General features: G+C 41.9%; 2 protein-coding genes across 4 annotated transcripts in view; one reads left to right on the forward strand and one right to left on the reverse strand.

The window, feature by feature from the left end:
* macrod1 (mono-ADP ribosylhydrolase 1) overlaps window positions 1-25,673 on the reverse strand; it is a 105,051-nt gene that overhangs the window by 72,104 nt on the left and 7,274 nt on the right. The window lies entirely within an intron of this gene.
* flrt1b (fibronectin leucine rich transmembrane protein 1b) lies at window positions 6,357-8,561 on the forward strand. Its single transcript, XM_070913409.1, has one exon. It carries the CDS (start codon window positions 6,363-6,365, stop codon window positions 8,559-8,561), a length of 2,199 nt encoding a protein of 732 aa, XP_070769510.1. The 5' UTR covers window positions 6,357-6,362.

A 25,673-nucleotide genomic window follows, 5' to 3' on the forward strand; every position in this document is an offset into this window, starting at 1 on the left:
AAATAAATAATATGCAATTTTTTGTTCAGTAGGAACAAAAGAAACAGTTCTACTTATTCAAAGGAGAATTCAGAGATATTTTACACTTTAGTACTGAACAATTATTATTATGATTATTAAGTATTGGCTCCTTTTCTGCATCCCCTTACTGTTTTGCATCACTGTAGATCGTTTGCTTGTGTTTCTAAATTTGCATTTTTCTTAATGCCCTAATGTTACCAGAGAACAGTTGCGACCTGAACACCTGTTGGCTAGTGTGCATCAACACATGGCAAGATCCATAGTGTCTATTCTAGAGCTGCAACTATTAGTGATTATATAATGAAAATGATTATTTTAATTATCGATTAATCTTATCTTATCAATTAATCAAATGAAAAAATGAAAAATGCCCATCACGGTTTACTAAATCCCAAGTTGACTTATTTAAATGTATTTTTTTCTCTGACCAAGAGTCCAAAATACAAAGATGTTAAAAATGCTGTCATATAAAACAAAGAAAAGCAACAAATATTTACATTTTAGACACTTGTTGTTGACCTCACATTGACACAGATGAAGAGCTTTTCTATGTCGTCTGAATGTGAATGAGGTTCCTGCTAAGATACTTGACAATGTCATTTTTCATAGATTTCTGATGAGCATACCTATACAATTTATTTAACAACAAAGGCATGAAAATTGCATAAAATAGGCTTCCTCAAACTCTGACAAACATTGTTTTCAGATACTCCCCTCTCCTAAATGACTTGTGTCTAGCTTTTGCCTCCTAACACCCTGCTCTGACACATGCTCCCCATTTCATCCGCCTCCCAATCACACTCCCCCCTAGCTAGGCTTGCTTCTGAAAATCCATCACAAAAAGTTTTAAGGACAGCCTCTGCATTATACAGATAGAGCTTCACATATTGATGTCTAATGGGCAATGGCAGTGAGCTGTGGAAATGCTGCTGATGTTCAATATTCACATCTTGTCCAATGCAGGCAGACATTTTGCCTGCGGTAGGCAAAGATTAGTGCAGAGTGTAAGAGTAGTTTTGGACCAGACATTGCAACCAATTAAGGGGACTTGTTTTAAAACGACAGTTCCTGTTATTAAAGGTGACATCTGCTGTTAATACATGACTGATGGCATCCAATTAAAAGTCTTCATTTGAATTATGATTTCACCACAAAGCCACTTAAAAGCCTTGGCCTCCAAAATACTAACACAAGAGGAATTAATAATTTTGAAGTATGAGACATCAATCAATGAATTACAACTGAATGGAAAACAATACGGCATTTTATAATGTTCATACAGCTCCAAACATAAAGCTCTGTATACACCCAGACTGTCCTTGAACAGGCCATTATCTCATTTCTCCTTAAATGCCAATCACAAAGTCAATGCGTTTTGCAAACAATGTCTGTTTAGCATTCTGTCCCATCTCGAGCTGTTTTCATTACGCATGTTAGCAGCACTCTGCACATATAAATCAGTTTACTATGCCACAAACTGGGTATCAGTCTGGGGCTGTTTTATAAAAAGGACAATTTATCTCACCACACGCTGCCCAACTTCTCCCCACACCAACCACCTAACTACCGCACTAAACTGCACACCCAGTTAAACACATTCCTTTCCATTTGTGGAACCAGTTAAAACACCAAACCTAAAGTAAAAACACACACACACCGTCACCCTGAGTTTAGGATGTACAATGCACAATTTATTTACATTTTTAAACACCCTTCAAGGATACATACACACGCAGACGTGAGCCTGTTGACCAACTTATTCTCAGCCATAGCATGTGTCCTTTGAAAATGAAAATGAGGACGGCTTTATTTGTCTCTATTTGTGTTTAAGCAAACTGCATGATAATTTCCCAGTTGGCTGTGTAGTCTACTTACTCTGGGATGAAGCGAACAGGCGAATGTGAGCAGCGGAGCAGTTAATGGCCTTGATGAATCTGTCTTTGTACACTCAGTCTGATGACGCCTGATGAAAACCTTATATTTCTAAACCCAGTGTTCACTGGGGGGTTCGATTCTGCACACAAGATACAGGCACTTAGCGTGTGGTGGTTAATGAAAGCTCCAAAGCTTTGTGTGAAGAAAAAAATACAGATATAAAACATGGTGTAGCCTTAATGGGAGGTTTGTGTCCGTTGGGAGCTTAGTGTTGCGCATATGCAGCGTTGACCTTCAGGAAGTATTTTCACGAGGTACTTAATTTTAAAAGGTATAACCATTCTGAGGGGGATAATTATTTAGACCGCACCTTTTAGTATTCCATATTGTGCCAACGTTGAAACCCAAAGTTACACCGTGGCGTCACTTAAAGAAAGCATTTCATTTATGCAGTCCCTTAAAAGTAGATGCTAGAGTATTATTTATTTTTGCCATTGAACCCCTAAAATTAAGGCTCCTGTTGTGCACTTTAATTTAATTTCTGATGTGTTACAAAAAGTCCATTGTATGAGGTTTAAGAAGGATTTCCACTTTATACATTTCTCAAATACCTATTACCCTAATTCACGGCATCTCCAAATGAAAACTCTAACACCGTACTTGTCTGCTGTCTCCTCAGGTTGGTGCTCACTAACACTCAGCCAGCTGTCCTGCTGAAGCAAACACCAGTGAAGTCTACCTTGAGGATACTAGACGGCGGTCCATTTCTGCTAACCTGCGGGAGAACTTTTCACACTGAGACACGTGACTGGCCACCGCAGCGCCGCTCAGAGCGGACTATGTACAGTACACGCAGTCATCTGGCTTGGCTGCCTCTGAGTATAATCTGTGTGAACTGAAAAGGAAGCGATCAAACATTTAACAGAGGAGAGTGAGGCTGAAAGTGAGAGGGAAGGAGAACCCAACTCTTGCAGCCTGTGTTCTGCACCAGGCCAACCTGTCCATCACAGCCTCAAACGTACTCATTACCATCACTGAACTGTGAAATTTACGTTGTAATAATTGTTATAAATCAATCAATAATAACATCAAATTTTCTTAAGGACTCTTTGCTGGATTTTTCTGAGCTGTGGAAATCTCACTTACTCTCTCCTCATTAATTAAAACCACTACCTGGTTATTCAAAGCAAGTGTAGCACGGCACTGTACTATTTTTGAGTGACCCACTGCTTGCATGAGTATCCAGGATTGCTTTTGACTTCGAAGAAGGACCCTTGAGCCCTCAACCATCTTCTGACTGTCTGCCCAACTGTAGCATTTGGGTGTGGAGAGGTGGTTTCAGAATTAGTCCTCTGGACGTTTGTTGAAGATGACTTGAGTTGGCAGGCCTAAAAGCCCCTTACCCCAGAGAGAGAAAGAGCTTGGCAGTAGGACACACACACAACACACAAATGTGGGTGCCGATGCGGCTTTGAGCCATGCTGGTGTTGCTGCTCGTGGAGCCCTGGAGTACAGACTATCATCATCCCTATCATCATTCACCCAAGCTGAGGAAGATTCAACGGCCCCAAGGAGCAAGGCTACACTTCTGAACGATTCAAAGGAGACTGGGAAACTGTGCTAACACACAGAGATCCACAGCTACATCCTCACAGATAGACACACTAATACTCCTCTCCACAAATCCTTGATACAGGAAAAACAAAGCTGCGGCAGACGTGAAAAGCACAGAGACTGAGCAGGTTAGCAAGCCCTCTGCAATCACATCCTGGGTCGCTCAGACCTTTTACACACACATTTTCTTCCTGCATTCACCGCAATGAAGAACACCACACTTACATCTTGCTTTCAGCTACATGATAAGAGAAAAAAACACCAACAGACACTGGCTCTGTGCTTCAACAAAGGCTTTTATTTCAGAACATGATTGAAATGTTAAGGGGGGGGGCGCCACAAAGGGAGAGGAAGGCGAATGTGGAGGCGAGAAAGCTGAGGTCGAGAGAGAGAGTGTGAAAGAGAGGGGGGGGGTCCGCTGCATCTAAATGAAAAGGAGAAACTAAGTCGCCACGAAGGACAGGAAAGAGGAGGTCTGGGCAGGAGGACTGAAGCAGAGCTGATTGATCCAATCTCAGTGTGTAGGAATCAGCGGACGACTGGAGAGCAGAGGATTAGAAAAAGATAGAGACAGGGGAGGAGAGGAGGAGAGGATGACTACACGGACACTTCTGTAAACAAACCTGAGAGTGGATATAATGAAAGATTATGAAGTGGAGGTGGTGGTGGGCGGATGGGAGAGGTAGATGGCCTGAAAGATAAAGATGCAGAGAGGAGAGCGCCATGAGAGAGAGTGACAGTTGGAGAGAGCGAGAGAGCGAGCCAGGGAGGAGAGAAGACAGAAAATCTAAGGATCATTAAGAGGAGGTGTCGATAGGAAACCTTGGCATGTAGGCAGAAACACACATGCAGGTTTGTGCCAAGAGGATATTTATGAAAGGGAAGTGGGGATAGTGTGGCTCCGAAGCATATGCTAGTTGGTATTCATAGAGCATTCCCAATATGGTCACAGCTCCTACCTTGACACTCCCTCTTGTGTGCAAGTGTTCCTCTCCCTTACTTTTTCTGTCTCTCAAATGCTGGGAATGCTTGGAAATAGTCAGAGTTAAGCTAAAAATACCATTAAGAAAAGAGGGAAAATAAAGTCTGGGTCCATGCCGAAATGCTTGGCGCACACCCTTTTTTTTACCCTCACATATCAAATACTGCCTGTGTTGAGCTGAGACAGGAGCTGGTTGTTGTTGGAGCAGATCTTTTTTTTCATACAAACACACTTACAGATGCACACACAAGCATGTACAGGTATACAAATGTGGCTATTTTTACACCTACTGTATCTTACAGAACAAAACAACACCCAACCATTCTTTGTTTTGCAGCAAACTGCTGATACTGACTTGAGTCTTCACTGCCAGGAACTCATTTCCCCTCTCCTCCTCTGACTGACTGTCCAACTCTCCATCTGTCTCCTTGCCTCCATTCCTTCCTCCCTCCCTCCTTCCGTCTTTTCTATTGTTGCCATCTCTTGTTTGCTTTGCATGGATTTTGACTGCAGCCAAGGGGCAATTTTGCATCTAGCACTGACTTCACATACAAACACACACACGAACACATACATGCGTGCACAGAAGGGGAGTAAAAAAAACTTGCCTTGAGAGGATTTGTTTATCAAATGTGCTGTCAAATCATGTCAGGCATTTCACGTCAGGGCACATTTTCCAGCCCCAGGCTACCCAAAAGAAAGGATTCAAACAAGAGTACGCCACACTGTAATTTCTACAACTTTCACCACTGTATATTATTCATATTCTATAAATAGTGTGCTGTGAATGTGAGTGCACAGAGATCATTTTATCTGAATTGTAAATTTATGTTCCTGATGTTGGTGTCGGGGATTCATAAAGTCATAAAACATCGACCGAGGAACGTATTAATGTTGCAGAAAAATGCTTCTCTGTAAAACATCTCGCTAAAACATTTCAGGGGATTTCAGGACCACTTTCCTGAATAATTTATAGAAATTTCACGAACAATAGCAACCATGCATTATACATGTCAGCTTGTACTGAGACTCTGTTCTGTATGTGAACGCTTCGTGTTCAGTATGTTTACTTATTTGTGTGTGTGTTTCTCTGTTTGTGTTTTGGTCAAATGAATGCCTTGTGTCTTCTAAATATCAGTTCAGTCAGCAACTTGGGAAATTCTGCTTTTCTATTTCACCATTCACTGTACACGCATTCCCTTTATAATTTCATTGGAGGGTTAGATACAGTGCAGTCACAACAAGTTTACCACTTTTGTTGTCTTCAAAGCTATCAACAGCACTGTGGGCAATTAATCTGATTTCCTTCTCCCCGATCTCTCCTCCATTTTAGTTTCACGTCACTCACTCCATTTCAGTTAATCTCCCCGGAAAAAATCCTTTCTCCCTTATTTTCCCTCCCTGCAACTGTCACTGTCCAATTTTCTCCATCTCTATCATCCTTTTGCTTTCTGTGATTCTTGTAATCTTCCTTGCCCGCTCACTCCACCCTTCATCACGCTCTCTGCCTCTAAATGTCCGTTTGTCTTCTGCTTGGTCGCTCTGACCCATATAATACTGGACAGCCCCTCTAAAGTATGTCTGACTACTCAATCGCCAAATCTTCTCCACTAGATAAAAAAACTAAACTTTTAGCAGCAGGTAGAAAATACAGCACTTTAGTTAAGCAGTTTTAGAAAGGGTTAGCTGTTAACTGTGTGCTTTGTCCTGCACTCTCTTTATCTAAAACATGTCCTTTTCTTTCTACTTTCTCTTTTGAATGTAATGAGTTACTCCTCCTTTCATTTTAGAATCAGTGAGTTATAGCCTTTGTACTTGTTGTAATCCACTTTCCCATTTTCTCTCTTTCAATCAGAAGCTGTGCACCAACATGGCAGCTGAGAGTCTTGCTGAGCTCCGCGATTGGCTTTTTCTGCTCCTCCTGTGCCTCACCTTATTGGCTGAGGTGCTGGAACTGGCGGCAGCGGCAATTGCCATGGAGACGGGCGAGGGAGATGAGGGCATTGTTTGTCCCTCAGTGTGCCGCTGTGATGAGGGTTTTGTCTACTGCAACGATCGTGGCCTGAGTATAATTCCTCCACTGCCATTAATGGCTGCCATCCTCTACTTGCAGAGCAACCGGCTGAGTAACGCCGGGCTTCCTCCCTCACTGGAACGCAGCACTTCCATACGAGTGATTTACCTGTATGCCAACCAGTTGGATGAATTCCCTATACACCTCCCGCCTTCTTTACGGGAGCTCCATTTGCAGGATAATAATATACGAACGTTACCGAGATCAGCTCTGGCCAAGTTACCATTATTAGAACGTTTACACCTGGATGATAACTCGATATCCACCGTTAGCATCCAGGAGCGAGCTTTTTCTGGGACTCCACGGCTTCGACTGCTGTTTCTGTCTCGGAACCACCTGTCAAGCATCCCTGCAGGCTTGCCAGCATCCTTGGAAGAGTTGCGACTAGACGACAATAGAATCAGCACCATCCCCACACATGCCTTCCGTGGGCTTGCCTCCCTGCGACGCTTGGTCCTTGATGGGAACCTGTTGGCCAACACGCGCATTGCAGATGACACCTTCTCCCGTCTCTCCAACCTGACTGAGCTATCACTGGTCAGGAATGCCCTGCAGTCTCCACCAGTCAACTTACCTGCGGCTCACCTTGTGCGACTCCATTTGCAAGACAACGGAATGACTCACATACCACGGGGGGCAATGGATGGGATGCGGCGGCTTCAGAGGCTGGACCTGTCAGGAAACAATCTGACCAGTCTCCCACGAGGACTTCTGAAGGACACGGAAAGCCTGGAGCTGCTACTGCTGCGAGGAAACCCCTGGTACTGTGGCTGCAACCTTCGCTGGCTTCACGCCTGGCTGCACAGCCGAGGGGCAGCGGTGACAGTCAGGGGTCTGACCTGCCAGGGACCTGAGCCTGTAAGGGGCCAGATCCTCAAAGACCTAACCTCCCTGATGGAGCAGTGTGAAGGCCCCCCTGCTGGTCCCAATACTGGAATGGGGGTGAATCCAGCAGAAAAAGATGGAGGAGGTGAAGATGGTGTTGAAGGGGGCCAAGCTGTGGCTTCAGTCCCCCATGGCAGCACCACCACTACCTCTCTGCTGGTGCCCACACAAGGTTCCCTCTTCACACTGCGAGCCAAGCGGCCGGGCCTTGTTATGCCTCTGCCTCCCGGTGAAGGGGGACAGGTATCTGGAGAGGCCCTGGAGCTGACTGTAAAACCTCTCTCTTCTGACAGTGTACTGGTGAGTTGGCTGTGCCCACAGCCGGCACCCTCCTTCCGCCTGTCGTGGCTGAGGTTGGGTAGCAGTGCAGCTCTTGGTTCCATAACAGAGACTCTGGTACCTGGAGAGAGGAGGCAGTACCTCCTTACCCAGCTCACCCCACGCTCCCATTACCTCATCTGCCTGCTGCCACTACGACAGGAGCCCTCCTTTGGGGGTTCCAGCATGGGTTCATCTCGAGCTGGCAGCATTGACGCGGACAGTAAAGACGCGGCCCCGGCCTGCGCGCAGATAGAGACTGGAGATGCTCTAGTCAGCTCAGGAGGGGAGGGGTCAGATAAAGAGGGACAGGACTCAGAACTAACAGCCCTGCCATTGGCTGGGATCATAGGGGGTGCCACAGCATTAGTAAGCCTGCTGTTAATCTTTGGCATCTTCTGCTGGTATGGACAGAGAGCAGGTTACATGTCCGGGGACTCAGGCTCATACAGCAGGGGCCGAGGGGGAAAACATTATGATGACTATGTAGAGTCAGGCACCAAGAAAGACACTTCCATCTTAGAGATCAGGGCCCCCCCTGCAGGGTTTCAGATGACAGCTATGGCCCATCAGCCCCTGCAGCCTAAGCTAGAGGATGTCACCTACATCCACACCATTTTCCCTTCCTCTTCCTCTTCCTCCCAAGCTAACGGGACCTACCGGAGCAGCCACGGAGCCGGCAGCCTCAATGGCACCATCCTCAGCCAAACCAGCCACCATCACGTCACTTATGGTACCAACCGTGGCTACAGAGAGGGTGGCATCCCCGACATAGATTATGCCTACACGTGATGATACAGGGACACACTCCCTAAGCCACGAATGCCAGGCGCCATTTCTATGATGACGACCCCTTGGCTGGTGGCCATTTTGTCCTTGGTTTCCAAAGTACCCTCTGTGCCTCTGCTGGTTCAATTCTGATTGGTTTGCTAGGTAGAAAAGACTGACTTCAGCTATTTTGATTGGACATTGCTATTGAGTGACAGAAGTAACAGTCCTACTATACTCTACTACTGTATACTACATTATACAGTAGGCCCTTCTTTCAGCGCTACTTATAGTTATAAATGGTTACGTTTTCTCTTTTGGATATCTCAGTGTCTTTCAAACCTACTGTTCTTCTCAGCTCATAATAATACACAGTAACTTATTTGAGGTTGATATACTAGGCTTAGCTGATTTAGCAGGAGATATATTTATAATATGAGGAAAAGGCACTTGATGTGTATAGAGATAGCTCTCATATCTTCCTACCAACTGTAAGCTCTGTGCTGTATAGATAAAAGGAATGACAGAGGGACAAATCAATGGTTGTTATAACCCACAGATGACAATGCATCATGGTTGACATGAAAAGATGTGTTCCTAGCCCCCTCCTTTTCCTCTAGTTTACTCCCCTCCTTTTTAATTTTTCCTCCTTTCCGCCTCTTTTTTTTGGCTGAGGCTCTTTCCTTTTATTTCTCTCATGTCTTTTGTGGTGCCGTGAGCAGAGGACGACTTTGTTCTCGCCAAGGGAGCTGACAGCAGTGATAACAGTTCTGACAGAGACGGGAGACACAAGCCACAGCATGGAGAGACTAATGAGAGGGAGAGAGTGGGGGGGTGATGGATAGATGGATGGAGGGATAGAACATCAAAGAAGACAAGGGGGGAGAGAGAGAGAGAGAGAGAGAGAGAGAGGGGGGGGGGGGGGTGCTGTTTTGGGGATGGAGACACTGAGAGAGGTGTGCTGGCTTAAGGCAGAGAGCGAGGACGAAAAAAGGAGAGAAAAAAGGAAGATAAGTGAAAAAGGGCGTGTGACAAATGCAGCGGCAGGAGGTAAAAAAACAGACAAAAGGAAAAGAAAATGGGGGATCGAGAAGGGTGCGGGCGGGGTGAATACGAGGGGTGACAACTGGAATAATGTGACATCATCATCCAAAAAATGGCTCAAGTTTTAGCCACAGTGTTTCTACCACTGCACTCAGCAAATATCTGAGTCCTTCAAGGACTGATGTTTTCAGTTGCCTGTAATCATTACAAGTCAAAGATTCATTAAATTACATATTTTTTGGGGCATGGCAAGACAATCAGAGAAAAACATTAAAAAGTAAAATGAATGCCAAGACCACAGGACAAATGGCTAACTTGAGAAGTGCGGCTATTAAAAATCTCCCTCTCAGAATTAAAAAAAAAACTGCATGTAACTAATTTCTGATATGGTCTGGTCTCATTGTTAAATTACCCTTGCAAATGAAGTGAAAGAAACCTAATCATACATCTTATAATAGTAACCCATTATCTTCTAAGGCCTGGTTAAACCCTCTTAATTGAAAATAAGTTTTAGCAGCTAATAATCTTTTGGTGGGAGTCAGAACTACTTTGGTCTAATTACTTTTTGCTAAAATTCACCCATGACAGTATATCTTCAATTTGATTTAAAAAGTTGCAGTTGTAGCTGTTTCTATGGGTATTTAAGGGAAAGTTCAAAGTACAGGAGGGAGGAGACAGGAATGTCTGCTTTTGGATAATCCAGTTAATTTAAACACCTGACAAATTATAGTACTAAATCATGTGAAATTCCAATATTGCCATAAAGTAGTTATGCTTATTTATTTGAAACACAACAGCTTAATACAACCAGAGATATTAAACCAGAGATATTATAACAAGAGCTTCCACGGTCTGGAGAAATAAAACGGTTGACATATTTGTAGAGCTTAAATGATAAACCAATCAACAGAAACTGCAACTATGTTAATGAATGATAATCATTTTCTAAGCAAAAATGCGAAATATTTCATGTTTCAGCATCTCTTATTTTCATGTGACAGTTAACTGAAAATCTTCATGTTTTAATCGAATGAAAGACGTCACCTGGGGCAGGAAATGTGATGTCATTTTTTCACTATTTTCTGCCATTTTGAAGACCAAACAATTAATCAATTAATTGAAAAAATAGCTGACACATTAATCAATAATGAAATGAATTAGTTGCAGCCACACAAATTTGTCTAACGGTATCTGTCATCATATTTTTACTTTAAAACAGTTGAAATTTGAATTGAAAGTTGATCTGATGCATCCTGTGAAATAAAGTACATTAGTTGACTCAGGTCGTCCAGTTTTGAAGGCCTTAGTAGAGCATAGACACAGTTCTGTTAACAGGGATCACAGCCTTACCGCTATACTGTGCAGTTCAACAGATAAACAAAAACACACACGACAAGAAGGAAGCAGCACCTGCTTTCTGACTGCCTCTCACTGACCCCACTAATATACTTTAAGGGAAGAGGAACTTCAAAGGAAAACGCTAACAAACAGCCAGAGAGATTAAAGAGGAAGAGGAGAGGTTAGAAAGAGAGGGAGAAATAAAGAGTGATGCCGTAGAGGGCAGGATGGGGAGGAGTATATATATATATATATATATATATATATATAAATGAGAGAGAGAGAGTCTGTAAGTGTTGAAACCCATTCTTACTTCCAGTGGCTCTCTTTCTCTTTTCCAACCCGTTACTGTGTACCAGTAATATTGGAAGAGCTCCGGTGTGGGTTTTTAAGGTTTTTTGTTTTTGTTTTTTCTGCGTTTGTTTTTCTTTTTTAAGAGCACTGAAGCTTCCTTTCATTCTGTGCAGAAATCCTTTTCCTTTAAAAATGTCACCCTCAGATGTGATAATGAAAACACTCTTATGTATAAACATAAAAATGGGTGCAAAACGCTATTCCATTTATTGGTCTGTCGTCTTTTTTTCTACACAGATGAATAAAGACTTCTAAAAGGAAAAGCAGTTTCATGAGTTCTCTTTGTGTGTGTGTGTGTGTGTGTGTGTGTGTGTGTGTGTGTGTGTGTGTGTGTGTGGAGTTCATTAAATCAGAAACAAAGGCTGGAGATATCAAATAATGCACTGGGATGGCTTAAAAAAATACAAAAATCAATGGGCAGCTCAGATTATTAATATGATTTATGACGAGACGGAGCGGACCTCGTTAAATCACACACACTGGATGAATACATCAGCTGCTATACGCTCCGATTCAATTCGGAAGAATCTGCCAGCCCAAAGCAGACGCATGTGTTTTTATCCAGAGAAGTTTGTGCGTGTTGTATGTTTCACCGAGCAACATGAGAAACAGAGTGTGTGCATTTGCATGCATGCGTTTATGCTCTGTGCTCCAGTGTTTCGGAGAAGACATGCCTCTCATTCTAAGTGAGTGCTAATGCTTGTGTAAGCGTGGATCAATATAACGAACGGGGAAGTGTATAAGTGTCCATCTTAGAGTAACTGCCTGTGCCGGGTGTTTGTGAAGCAGAGAGTCAGAAAGAAATATAGTTTATGTAGATCGAAATAGTTTTGCTGCACAGTGTGAGCTGTGTGTGTTGGAGAGGGAGATAAAGACAGAGACTTCATATGAATGTTTATCTAGAGGATTCGTCATTATATGTCTGTCTGTGTGTGTGTGTGTGTGTGTGTGTGTGTGTGTCTGTGTGTGTGTGTGTGTGTGTGTACGCCAACACAAGCTGTAAATGTGACGTCTGTGCTCTTAACAACAATGCCCTGAGTTCTCATCAGTCATTATGGAGGACTTTCACTGTCGCAGTCCATTATCTAACGTCAAGCCCTCCAGCTTAATTATTCTAACTCACATTACACCCAACAAAAAGATGTATACTCAGAGACTCCAGCACATATCTGTTGGATCTGAAATTGACTCTTGCACTGTAACAAATGGGATTTTTCAGAGATGCTTCCATTAAGTTACATCTACTCATATATCATCAGTCTAAAATTAAATTCTCTAGGAGAAAGAAATGTGCTTTAATAATTGTTGTAAAACAATATGATATATCAAACACGTGTTATATACATGATTGTGCATATAAGCACAACAGTCGTGTCTTCAGTCTCAGTGCCTTGCCCCTTTCATTCAGCGTATTTCTGAATACTTTGCCTCTATTTCTTTAACAAATGAGCTCAACTCACAGATGTGCAATAAAATGGTCAATTGCATTTTAAACCTCGTGCTCAGTATTTTCTTCACCACAGTGCTGTTAGCAGTGATGTAAAGCTGCATCTCATGGTAGTAAGTGTCTTCCGGGGTTTGCATGCATTAAAAGCTTCTTAGCAAAAGGTCAATGTATTCCTATAAATGCATGTATCTGGGGAAATGTATGTATGCATGCATGCATATATACACTCCCCCAGCTGTGAACAACAAACACAATCATCTCCACACCACAATGTTTTTGCTCAGGTTGTTTGGATACAAAATTCAGCTATCATTCGCTGAAGGTGACGCAAAAATTAAACATACTGGACTGATCACAAGTTCATGTTTCCTTTCAGACTGCAGATTGGACTCACAAGGGAACAGCAGAGAAAGACATAAACAGACACAATGTACGGACATGAGAGCTCAGGGACTGACTCACTCGGAAGTGCAAAAAAAAAATAGATATACCATACACATCAACACACGTACATGGAGCCAAAAGGTCCATAATTCACACGTAGGCATGCATAAACAAAGCACTGCTAAACATGTACGGATTTACAAACCTCTAACCCAAATCCTCACCTCAGCTGTAAATTCATCTCAAGACAAACATATGAACTTAAATTAAATTTAAGAGCCGCTGTTGTTGCACAGACATCTGTACACCTTTGAGAGACAGGGGACTGGTGGTCCTGGAGGACCACGGTGGAGCCGGATAACAAACACTCACGTTTCTCCTCACACACACACACGCTGCAAGAAACCAGTGAAATACCTCAGAGGTGTGAACTGATCCAACAACAACAACAACAACAACAAAACATTAAGCTGTGGTGGTGTGGGTTCCTCTGTAGCGACGGATGGAGAGGACATAACTGGAATAAACAAGGCAGAGAGCAAACTATGATGGCCTCCGGGGGATTATAACAACACCAACTGTATGAATTAGGCTGTCTATCAGAGAGAGAGCCACTTTGGTGCCACTGCAAGACGCCTCTCGTGAGAGGGAAGAAATCTTCCAAGAGAGCGTCTGCTATAACCACGCTAAAAGCAAGAACAAAAAGATAACCAAATTGCCCTTGTACTGCAATTGTCCTCTATTCATTTTCTCAGCGTTGCGTGTTTTATCTTTTAATTTAGCTTAATTATGAGCCTGTATACTACTGGATTTTTTGTAACCTTGCTGTTGGGAAAAAGAGCATCTGAAATGGAAGGAAATTAAAAGCATTTATAACCTTAAGTAATCTTTGTGCTATTTGCCTCATTATCTGTCCTAGACTGACATTAAGTGGATAATTGATGGATTCCTTTTCTTCACTTGATAAACCATCAGGCATGAGGTTTCACCTCCTGCCTACACAAGTAAACTGTGATGAGAAACAAGTCTGGCTGAGGAGCGCTTCAGGCGGTGGGCTCCTGTGGTATGGGGTCTTCCAGAGCTCTCAGCCTTCACTCATGGTCGGCTTGCTGCCCACCTCTCCAGACCGCACAGAGGCCTCCGCACTTGTAGTTATGACAACTTGTGATTTCTCTAGTGTACTTTCATCCTTTCTTCAGCAGAGGCAGACACATCGCAGCCAAAAACTAAATGAATTCCAGGAGCACAGTAAATTATTCATTACTTAGTTGAAAATGCCACAGAGCGGATTGTGATTGTTCCAGAGGTCCGGCACACACAAGACGTGCTGCTGGTTCAAGGCACACTGTAGTGAGGAAAACTCTGAAATTAAAAACATACATTGACAAATACTTCACAAAATAATCACAACCATTAATCAGAACCTTTAATTTACTGTAAATTAAGGGGCAAAATTATTTCAGTGCTCTCTCTCCAACTTAGAAGACTTGGACAGAAACAATCAATGAAAAGATAAGGCAGGTGATTCTATATTATTCTTTTTGTCAATAAATCCTATGAAAACCAACAATGAATGTGAGCTACTAACAAGTATTCTCTCTTTAACCAAAGCCTGAAATATGTTATTTTTCTGTACCATAGACCTCCATTGTAGTCTAAAAACTGTAACATGATAAGTCAGGGTGCCTCAGGAGTTAAGGCATCGACCATGAATGGCAACGTCCCTGGTTGGAGTCCAACCCTGGGGATCTTTGTTGGATGTCATTTCCCATCTCTCCCCCTCATTTCCTGTCATCTCTCTACTGTGAACCTGGTAATAAAAGGCACACAATGCCCAAAAGATTCTAAAACAAGAGAAGAAAAACAAAACCACAATCTGTTTTGCCAATATTAGGTTATTGGAAACATATTGTAGCGACGAACATGTCGGCCAATAAGTAACGAAGAAATGTAGAATGTAGAGAAATGCTGAAAATGCTTCACTTTTAAACTGCAAAATGTCTCATTCACCAAAAAATATTTTTGTGAAAAAAATGAATATCTGCACATATGTCATTATCTGAATTTTTAAACCCTGAAATGTCAGTAGCGGTTCCCCAACAAATGCACTATTTACTCCTGTTTGAGCAACATTTGCTAAAAACTACAATAACCTTCTTTTTTATGAAATAAGTTGGCCTTTTTAATAATGAAAGTACATATTTGTGACCTGTTTTTAAAGATAGACTTTATTATTGTGTGGGTGTGTGTACATTTTTAGGAATAAATAGGCTTAGAGCTGAGTGTCAGTATGGAAGTCGGAAAGAGACAGACTGACACATTGTTGGTTTTTTCGTGGATTTGTAGGCAATAAATAAAAATACAGAAAAACGCCAGTCTTTCATTGTGCAGCCTTCTCTCATCAAAAGCACACAAACCCACTATCTTAAATATTATATTAACTTTAACATTTCAGAAAAATCTTTCACTTTACACACAACCACACAATAATGTGCAATGATTAACACACACATGCACACAGATAACTGGCTCGCTCATGCATGTGCAGATCACGAAGCCATCACATGCTGTTGATCTTGCAGAAGACACTGAAAGTAAAGGGTGTAATAAATCTTTTCACTGTTTGACGTTACTGTGATTGAGGTGTCCTTTGTACCCCAATGCATCATAGTGTCCTTGAATTTTTTCTTTATTCTTTATGAAAGATAAATTCACCCACAGTTTGCTTTCAGTTTACATGACACACATCAGGAGCCAAACATCAAATTCTAGGGACAAATATTCTTCATTTTTAATCGCTGTTGAAAGTGAAATGACCAAAGAAATGTCCTTGCTCATGTGCTGAAAACAGATGTTTGCCAGGAGCTCAAAAAACCAAATAGTATGCTTTAATTAACTGCAGTAATTAACATAAAATGGCACAAGTTGAACAGATTAAAAGCTCAATAAATCTGCAGCTAGGATTATACAAGTCAGGTAAATCAGTGACAATAAAATGTGCGATACATTACAGGCTACAACCAGTGTTGACCTTTTGATCTGCGAAAGGTCACCGTCCATAACTCCAAATCCACCGCTTCATGCAACGTCTGTCAGTCCCGCTCTAACCATGGCGGCCCCTTCCACCCGTGGACTATGGCAACAACAGGATGAGTGGATAAATAGCTCCTATAAATAGTCTTGTCATTTCCTAAACTCTGATAATGCGGCAGGGCCGACAGCATGCGCATCAGGCACCACTCCACAACAACGCCTGATAGATCGCAATTACAAGATGGTAATTGTGTGCAGTGTGTACTCCCTGTACTCTCTGCGTGTCCGTGTGTGTGATTATGTGACAAAAGCATCGTCTGTGATGAGGACATGTGAGCAGACAATGAGGGCCCCTTGTATTTGCTGGTGGAGAGAAGGGAGAAGGACTCAGGGTTAGATTAAAGCCCATTTTGGAGGTTACAATGATACATCCCTTGTACTTTGTTCACTAAGCTATGATTACAAAGATGAGAGAAAATGGAGGCTTATTGTCGGGCTGCATTATATTTTATTATTCAAATAACACTGCCTACAATGAGGATAATCTTCCCCCAATGTGCTTTTAATTTCCATATCTAATTTTTTCTCATTCCGTCTCGTGTGTCTCAGTTCTACTCAAAAATTATTTGCGCAGCTGGTTCAGTGAAACAGGGCTGGATTCAAATGTCAAAGGTCTAAATTAAAAACTTCAATCATCAAAGGTTGATAAACTCATTAAAAAAAGCCATTCATCAGGTGATTGTGGCTGTACTTAGCGTGCTGGAGTTTTTTTTGGAGCTGCTCAAGTATTCGACCTGAGCAGCCAAGGAGACGGGGACTTTGGATGCACAGCCAAAGCCTTAATGCTAGGCTGATTACTTGTCTGACACTAAAACCAATATTTGAAAAAAAGGGCAGGCGGTACACTATTATTGTCATAAAGAACTGGGTATGCAAACGATTATTGCTATACTAAAGAGTGCATTAAGTGAGACAGCACAGAAAATTGAGCTCTGCCTTTCACGAGGATACAAATTCAAGTTTGATAGCTGGCTGCTTTAAAATCTGCACATTATTGTCACCCTGTCACATCCTCAAAGGACTTGCTTTATACAATATCAATAGCCCTGGTCACATTCAGCTATTTGTCCTTAGTGTGCGTCGGATCACCCAGCAGCATCTAAAACCCACTAATTTTTAAGATTCTTAAATTTGTTTTAAAACGCTGCATGGACTGACACCAGTTTACATCTCAGATCTCCCCAGTCTCTATTCTACATCCAGACCCTCTGATCAGTTACTCCTCACCATTTCACGTTCCCAGTTTAAGTCTGAAGGTGATCGAGCCTTTTCTATTCCTGCTCCCAGACCGTGGAATAGTTTATCCTTCATTGTCAGGTCCTCCCCATCTATCGCCACAATTTACAATTGCATTTCTTGAATCCTTCAATTAGTAATATGATTACATGAATGTTTCAAAGGACCTATTTTTTCCAGTTAGCTTCTTACTAGGAGTGATGGGGTCCTACATGAACATTTTAGAGCAGTTTTGGTCGTTTCACATTTACTTGTTTATTTTTTATAATTATTTAATTGTACTTCATATTTCTCTGTGAAACACTTCAGATCAATATTTACTGTTTTTAAATTTGCTCTATAAATAAATTCTTGGCTTGATTTTCCAACACTGGAATTGGGAAGGACTGCACCCGACTACTTTTGTAACAATCTGACAACAACGCCAGCTTTCTGTATCGATTGGGCAGGTGTGTGTGTGTGTGTGTGTGGAGGTGTTAATGTGAGGCAGGGTTTAAACTTCTCTCTAAAGACCCTTTTTCATGCTTCACACAACTTCAGTCACTTGTGAGTGCCTTTGAGGAGAGACTGTCCAAAAGTGTGTGTTGTTTTTCCACTTCGTCGTATACAGACAAAAAAGTCACGAAAAAGACACAGAGATCATGGACAGAGATCAGGACGGCAGAGGGATGCAGTCAGGTAGAGGCCATGATGGCAGGCCTTTCAAGTGTGGCCATCCAGTAGCCTGATATTCAGACTGGCCAACGTTATTTTCAGTCGACACGGAAGCTATGGTAGCGGTTGCTAGGAGGAACTGACTTTTCACAAAGGTCGAAGAAAGAGTTTAAGAGTTGTTATTTCTGTAAATTAACTTGTAAATCAGCTCATCCGTGCCTGGCGCCATCTGTGTGGCCATTTTTCACTGATGTAGCTCGGCAGCTAGAAAGCTATGCAGGAAGATGACATCAACGTTCTTAACCCTTAGAGGTCTTGGGCTATTTTGGCCGTTTTTGAATACTTTGGATCTTGCCTTCAGACACCACTCTAAAAAATGTTTACCATGCCAATGTTTGGTAGCTTTTTCTTCTGCACAACATCACCTATATGACCTGACAATTATTTTTTCACTTTGGCATACTGTATCAGCATGTTGGACCCATAAACACACAAAACACATACACATTGGATTCGAAAAATTATGTTTTTTAATGTCAAAACCACAGACATGCTCAATGAAGCATTTTAAATGTTGCAAATGTAAACACAGGTTGCAAACATAACATGTGAAAGGTAAAATTGAGAAAATCGAAATCATATCAAGCAATATACAACAACTTACAACAAAAAGCAGGTGTAGCCATAGGCGTTTTTTATTTTTCTTCTTAGCTATTTCGCTCTTCAAAACAGTTTATGTAAACAATTACACAGCACTACGGATCGGGCCAGTCATTCCCAGAGTGTCTCGGGTTCCCAAACAGCGCACTCCCACTTTCACTTCTCCGCCTCCGGACTTCTAAAGGTTAAGAGCTCAGATACAGAGCTCTGATTGGTCAATGCGCACAACACCGGACAGAAGACAGGCTAATTATTCGGAACAGATGTAAATACTTTAAATGTGGTTGGACGGCACTTTGTACAACCTTGTTCATTTTAAGCATACCAAACCCTTAAGTTCTCAACCATATTTAACAAAAATCCAAAAATCGATTAATAAAAATTGTGTGTCTGTCCAGCTTTGAGGCTGACAATCTTCACCTTTAACACAGACAGAACAAAACAGCCAAACTAAGTCCAGCAACAGCACCTTCAGAAGATCCTCTCCTGGCCAACCAGGAGCAACAATGCTGCGCAATGAACCAACACATCTGAACGCAGCACTTGCCTTGATGACAGAAGCTCTGATGGGCCAAGTGCTGATGATCAAGCTGACTCCTTCTCTCTTTTACTCCCTCATTCACTCCATCTCTTTCCTTCTCCCACATCGGCCCAATCAGGCTAATGAGCCTCGCACTTCCTCCATCCCTTCCTGCTCGCTAAAGTGCCGATTGATTGGAGGGGTGGGAAAGCTTTTAACAAGGGAGGGGTGGGAGAGAAATAATTAGCACGAATGAGCTTTTCTGCAAACTCCTCCAGTTTGGCTTTTCTTTTTCCGTTTATTTACTGACCCGGACAACATTAGGGATTAACTCTCCAAGGGTATGTTAACTTCTCAATGTCAGGTTGTAAATCAATCTGAAGCTGTAAACTGAGGCCCGTTTGTCTAATGCCAATGTCTCGCTCATGTCAGGTCACAGCCCTGCGATGATGTCTAAATGGAAGTGGTAAAGAAAATGAAGGGGGAAGGGAAAGGACGCAACTCTGTAGACTTTCTTCCACTTTCCCACTCAAATTGAGACACAAACTGGACATCAGAGCATCCCGCAGAAACTCGGGGCACTGAACCTTGAAAGCTCAAAATTTCCAGTACACAGAGAGCATTAATGTCGCTGCCCAAATGACCAGTAAAGTGGTCTTTCTGACAGTTGTACCGTAATTAACTCGGACAGATCTGGACTGGAAAAACTAGAGCAGCAGCACTGTCTAAATTCGTGCTGCAGCCAATTCACAGACCCACTGCAGCCTCCAAACGTGCCCATGGCAAAGACACAGATACAAGAGGATAGAGTGGACATAACAACACGACCTCCGCACTGTGATGAAAAGTATGAGACACAGAGACACAAGCGTCTAGATCTAAGCTAGCTGAGGGTCAGCAGCGTGCATGTTAACGAACCTCAAAAAAGTGGAGGGACTAGAAAAAAAGTAGCAGAAATCTACAGCTGAACATAAAACACAATGTCAGTCACAGACAGTTTTAACGCTTCTTTTAAAGTGAATCTGAAGCATACAGACTCTGATTCCTCAGAGTGGTAGAGGCTTGGATCGTCTAAAGCCTTAAAGATATGAAATACGCCTACAGCCTTTCACTTACTTTACCATCAAAAACGAGACACTTCAAGAGGGCGTGAGAGTAATTTTCTATTCATTTGGTATGTATTTTTAAATCATAAGGAGGATGAAGTGAAAATCCTCAAAACAAATAGAGATAAATTACTATAGCTTAGATATTAGCTCTCTGCAGAAGCAATATTACTGCACAGCGGCCATGGTAATTATAGTAAGCATGTCTCCTTAGTGACAGGCTACTCTACTAACATTAAAGATTTGAATTTAATTTTTAATATCACATTTACAGGTCTATAAAGAAACTTTTTTTAATATACACAGCATCCATAAAGTGCAGTCTTCAATCCAGAAGAAAAATATTATATTCCAGCACATTTATGATTGAGACAGTAGCTGTGTTTGCACATTAAATGCAGTAATTTAAAGGTCCTCAGATGCCTCGGTCACTGCCGTCTGTGGCTGTGAATCCAAGACACCCAGCGGTTCTGCACTAATGCTTAAATCCATTTTAAAACATTTACAAGCTTCAAAAAGGTTACTGAGGACATGACTTCGGCTACAGCCTTGAGCCTGTAGAGCATGAGTTGGTTGATTAATCTTTTATTCGATCGATTGACAATCTTGATAATTAATTATTCATATAAGTAATTCTTTCAAGCAAATATGCCAAACATGCACTGGTTCCAGGCTCTGAAATCTGAAGGTTCCCTGTTTTTCTTTGTCTGACATGATAGTGAACTGAATATCTTTTGAACTGAAGCAATTAGACGTCCGCCGTCCAGTTTCCTGTTTGCCTGCACGACCCTTTCCTGTCATTTCCTCACTTTTCAGCAGTGGTCCTCAGCTCTTCCCATCATCCCCCAGTCACCTGATCTTTCCCACCCCTCATCCCCCTAATCAGATCACTCTATATAAAGGTCACTTAGGGAATGTACTGGACTTTCGCCTTAGCGACCAGCCACTCTGTTCCACCTGCCTGCTTGTTGTGACCATATGCCGGCCCTTTTTGGATCTCGTTACCTGCCTCCCTCTTGCTTTGTTTGCCTGTTTGGACTGACTGCCAGTGGTGGAAAGTAACAAAGTACATTTACTTAAGTACTTAAGTACAGTTTTGAAGTGCATTCACTTAACTTCGGTATTTACATTTTATGCTGCTTTCTACTTTTACTCCATTATGTTTCAGAACATAAAACTGTAATTTAAAATACCCAACATTATATAAAGTAGTTAGAATTTGCTTCTCCTCACCCACAACAACATTTAAATGTTGCCAACATATCATTAATAATAATAATAATAATAATTAAATAACACATAACCATTCTGCTGCATTACGAGTACATTTACTTTTGATACTTTAAGTACATTTTGCTGATAATGACTATCGATAATGATACTTTTGAATGCATGACTTTTACTTGAGTATTTTTACAGTGTGGTATTGCTACTTTTACTCAAGTAAAAGATCTAGATATTTCTTCCACCACCGCTGACCACTCGCTAGCGGACTTTTTCACTTCAGACATAGTAAACTTTGTTTCAACTCATCCATTGCCAAAGTGACCTTGGCCTCTGGGAACCTGTGATGGGCATTTTTCACTATTTTCTGACATTTAACGACCAAATGATCCATCAATTAATCAACAAAGCATTCTGCAGATTAATCGATAATGTAAATAGTGTTTGCTGCAGCTCTACTGTAAACTAATGAAAATGTTAAAACTTAACTGCACAGTAAAGTTTCTCTATATAAGTGCTCTATAAGTAGAATTTTTCAGTGTCCTTTGAGGTACACCCCAAGTACTCTGCCCTGCCTTTGACCCTGCCTATCACTACCACTGCTTACTGCTGACCTCACTGATTAAAATCCATACAGATCAGACTTACTCAGATGGATTTTCCACTCACACTCTTTTATTGGCTTTTGCACAGCAAATCCTCTTTCCACTAGCAGGTTCAACGTCTCCATTTGGCGCACACTCCGCTCCATGCTCACCACTGTAATTTTGTCCTGGTTTAGTAGCTGGTAGAGTGGAGAGGTGGTCATGGCAGAGCTAAGTTTTGACAGCATATCATATTTACTCTGAAATTGAAGCAGCATCAGCAATGCCAATTTGCCTCTGTAAGTGCTTGTGTGTACAGACAGTTGACGGGCATATTGTGAGAACATGTCCATTAGCACTGCTTCACAAAACACAAAGTCAGCGCAGTGGGGATACTGCTATAGGAACTGGAGCTAAGGAAGTACAGTTACTACAGCAGGGAGAGACAGTGCAGTTCACGAGGGATCTGTAACCTGTTCTGCTTCATAGCAGCTGCTATGAACCCATTTTACTTTTTGAGTAAACAATACAACTCCAACTAAATTAATTTTTACAGAAGGAGAAAGGTTGGCTGAGGGCAAGTAGAAGATTTTTATTGGATCTTGCTCTAATTCAAGCATCACAAAACACTCACATAAATACACTCAGGCCCATTTTACAGTATCTGTTTTGCGGGTTTTCTTAGAGCACACACACATAGAATATTTGTCTGCGATGGCAAACTTGGTGTGACATTTTGCATCTTGTAATATGAGCCTGTCCTAAGAGGAGCTGACAAGAGCTCTGGGGTAGATATATGGTAACTGCAGCACAAAGAGAGAGATAGGGAGCGTACACTCTGGGGCCTGTGGGACCTCAACAGCAGAAGTCTCCATTCTGGGCTTTCCATCACCTCCTCTGACCCCTGTTACTACCAGGGAGGCTGGGTGGATCACAACATCACGCCTCTCCTGATTAAAACCTTGGTTAAGTGACTTGATGAAAAAGTGGCAGCCTTGAAAACATTAATTCCTCAGGAAGAAAAAAAATACTACAGCTGTCTACAACTTCATTATCCTCTAATAACTGCTACATGGTGTACATACTTAAAACAAACACACTATCAACAGCTTAAGCACTAGAGACTGGAGTAGATACTGTGGCATTCAAAGTAGATCTGTGACAAAAATCACTTAATCCTTGGCCTGATGCTGGAAAATCCCTTATAACGTGGTTAAGCATGCACAGATTCCCACTGTGTGTCCCCTGTTACTGCAGTCAAATGAGGAGAATGCAGCTCAGGTGAAATCTGAGAAATAATTTTAGCCGCTCGGAAGCAATTTAGAACAACAAGTCAGGCCTGACAATCTTCAATACACACTCTAGCAGAGTGTCGAAAGCAGGGACGTCTGCCAGGCTGATTTTGGCGCTAAGCACAGCGCTAAGTCCCATTGACAAAGCCAGCTAAGAATCAGTGAAGCCTTGCAGAAGGAGTGTGATGCTGTGCCACTGTAGGGTAATGCTCTTGTAAGGGGCTCTACCTGCAGAGCCAAGGGTTCGCCTGTTTTATCCTCTTAAAATCACCAAACAGGATCACTGAGCACATCCCGCTCACCTTTCTCCTCCAGCTGTTCTGGTCGATGTTTGCCTGTCTGTCCGAGTCCACTCATCCATGCCTTTCCAACGCCCAGCTCCCTTCACCCTCTATAACCCCCAAGCCCCACAACCTGCCCCACTGCAGCTATCAGCCATCATCAACCACAGACTTCTCTGGAATCAATAAAAGATGCTCCACCACTGGGTTGACTTTATATTGCACCCGATGGAAGCATCCAAGCTCAAAAAATACTGATGTTCAATTATTGATGCTTATCCCACACATCCATCCTCATATAGTGCATTGTAATAATGAAATATTAAGTTGCTATTGGGAGGTTTCTGCTGTACTCAATTCAAGGAGATGCATATTTTTTCAAAGTGAGACATTTTTTAACCATTTATTTGTTCAGTATCAGTCTATCTCTACATTTGACATAAAGTGAGATCATGTCAAAACTCTGATTACCTATCAGGCTTTCCCACAGTGCTGTATAGAGGAGGTGTGCCACCTCGCATGAAACAGAGACCTCCACTAACATCATTATTATTTGCACTAGTCGCTAACTGTGTCTGTCTGCTGTTTGGTGCAGAGCAGGTAGTATACGGTGGGTCTTTGGACATTCTACACTGAAAACAGCGGCCTGCTGCGGCCAAAGAGAGTGTAACCCAAAACAGTTGTTGTGGCCCGACAGCTAAACAATGAGCTGAAACTCATTATGAAGCAGTGTAAAGCCGAGGAGAGCTGCAGATTCAGGTGATGATTCTCTGTAGGTTCATCACTACGAGCGACCCCTTTCACATTGTCACATTGTTTTCACAGTCATTGTTATTGTACAAATATCGATTATAGTCGCTTCAACCTTCTGGGAAAAAGCGCAGATGTGCTACTTCACAAAGCAAAAGCCATATTATTAATGTATGTGGCTATTGTTTTGGCTGTCATCGGCAACCTAAATTGATCACTGCTAAACAATTTCCCAGAGAAATCCCTGCATATTGGCCTGAACAGGAATATTTATTATTTACAGCTGAAACAAATAGTCAATTAATCAGTTGATGGGCAGAAATTTAATCAACAACTATTTTGATCGTTTGAGACATTTTTCAAGCAAATATGCCAAATATTTGCTTGTTTCAGCTTCTCCAATGTGAGCTGTTGCTGTTGTTCTCTGTTTTGTATAATAGTAACATTTTACAGATAAAACAACTAATCGACTACCAAGAAAATAATCGACCAATTAATCGATGGTGAATATAATCGTTAGTTGTAGCCCTAATGTTTTTATGTGGAAACTACATATGAAAAAGGGGAGCTGTCTTAGATACAAGGACATTCACTGCAGCAGTCTCTAAAACAACTGGAGCGAGGCAGCGAGGTACCGTCACTTGACAACTCCAGCACCAGGAGTGACCAGCCAGGCAGTCATCAAACATCTGTCAAGCAGTCAAGAAATACTGTGCAATAGAGTGTTATGAGACGGTGAGCCCAAGAAGACAGTGTGAAAAATGTTAAGAGTCCAAGAGTCCCAAAACTAACAGCTTGATAGGAGAGTGTGTGAAAATGTGAAAAAATGGAAGGAAGGAACGCCTCCAGACAGTCATTATTCTGTTAAAATTGTGATTTCATGCTTATTGTGTTTTATTTAAGCAACTCAATTTATTCACTTGAGACAGTCTTTATCCAGGACCAAGTGTTATAGCCAAAAGGGGCTAATTGTATGACCAGAGAACAGAGGCCTGTATGTATTAATGAATATGACTGAGATGTGTTTCCCGTTGAACATAATACTGAAATATCTTGAACTTGCTATGACTGAATTGTACTACTTGATATTGTCATTTAGCTTTGAGCCAAGTCTGCTCGACCACACATCCAAATTATTATTATTGTTCTTCCTGTTGAGTCAGGCTTTA

Source organism: Enoplosus armatus, chromosome 10, assembly GCF_043641665.1.
Source record: "Enoplosus armatus isolate fEnoArm2 chromosome 10, fEnoArm2.hap1, whole genome shotgun sequence".
NCBI classification, from domain to species: domain Eukaryota; kingdom Metazoa; phylum Chordata; class Actinopteri; order Centrarchiformes; family Enoplosidae; genus Enoplosus; species Enoplosus armatus.

Coding starts and splice junctions, on each gene's coding strand:
- flrt1b (XM_070913409.1), top strand. CDS start 6,363: ATGGCAGCTGAGAGTCTTGCTGAGCTCCGCGATTGGCTTTTTCTGCTC.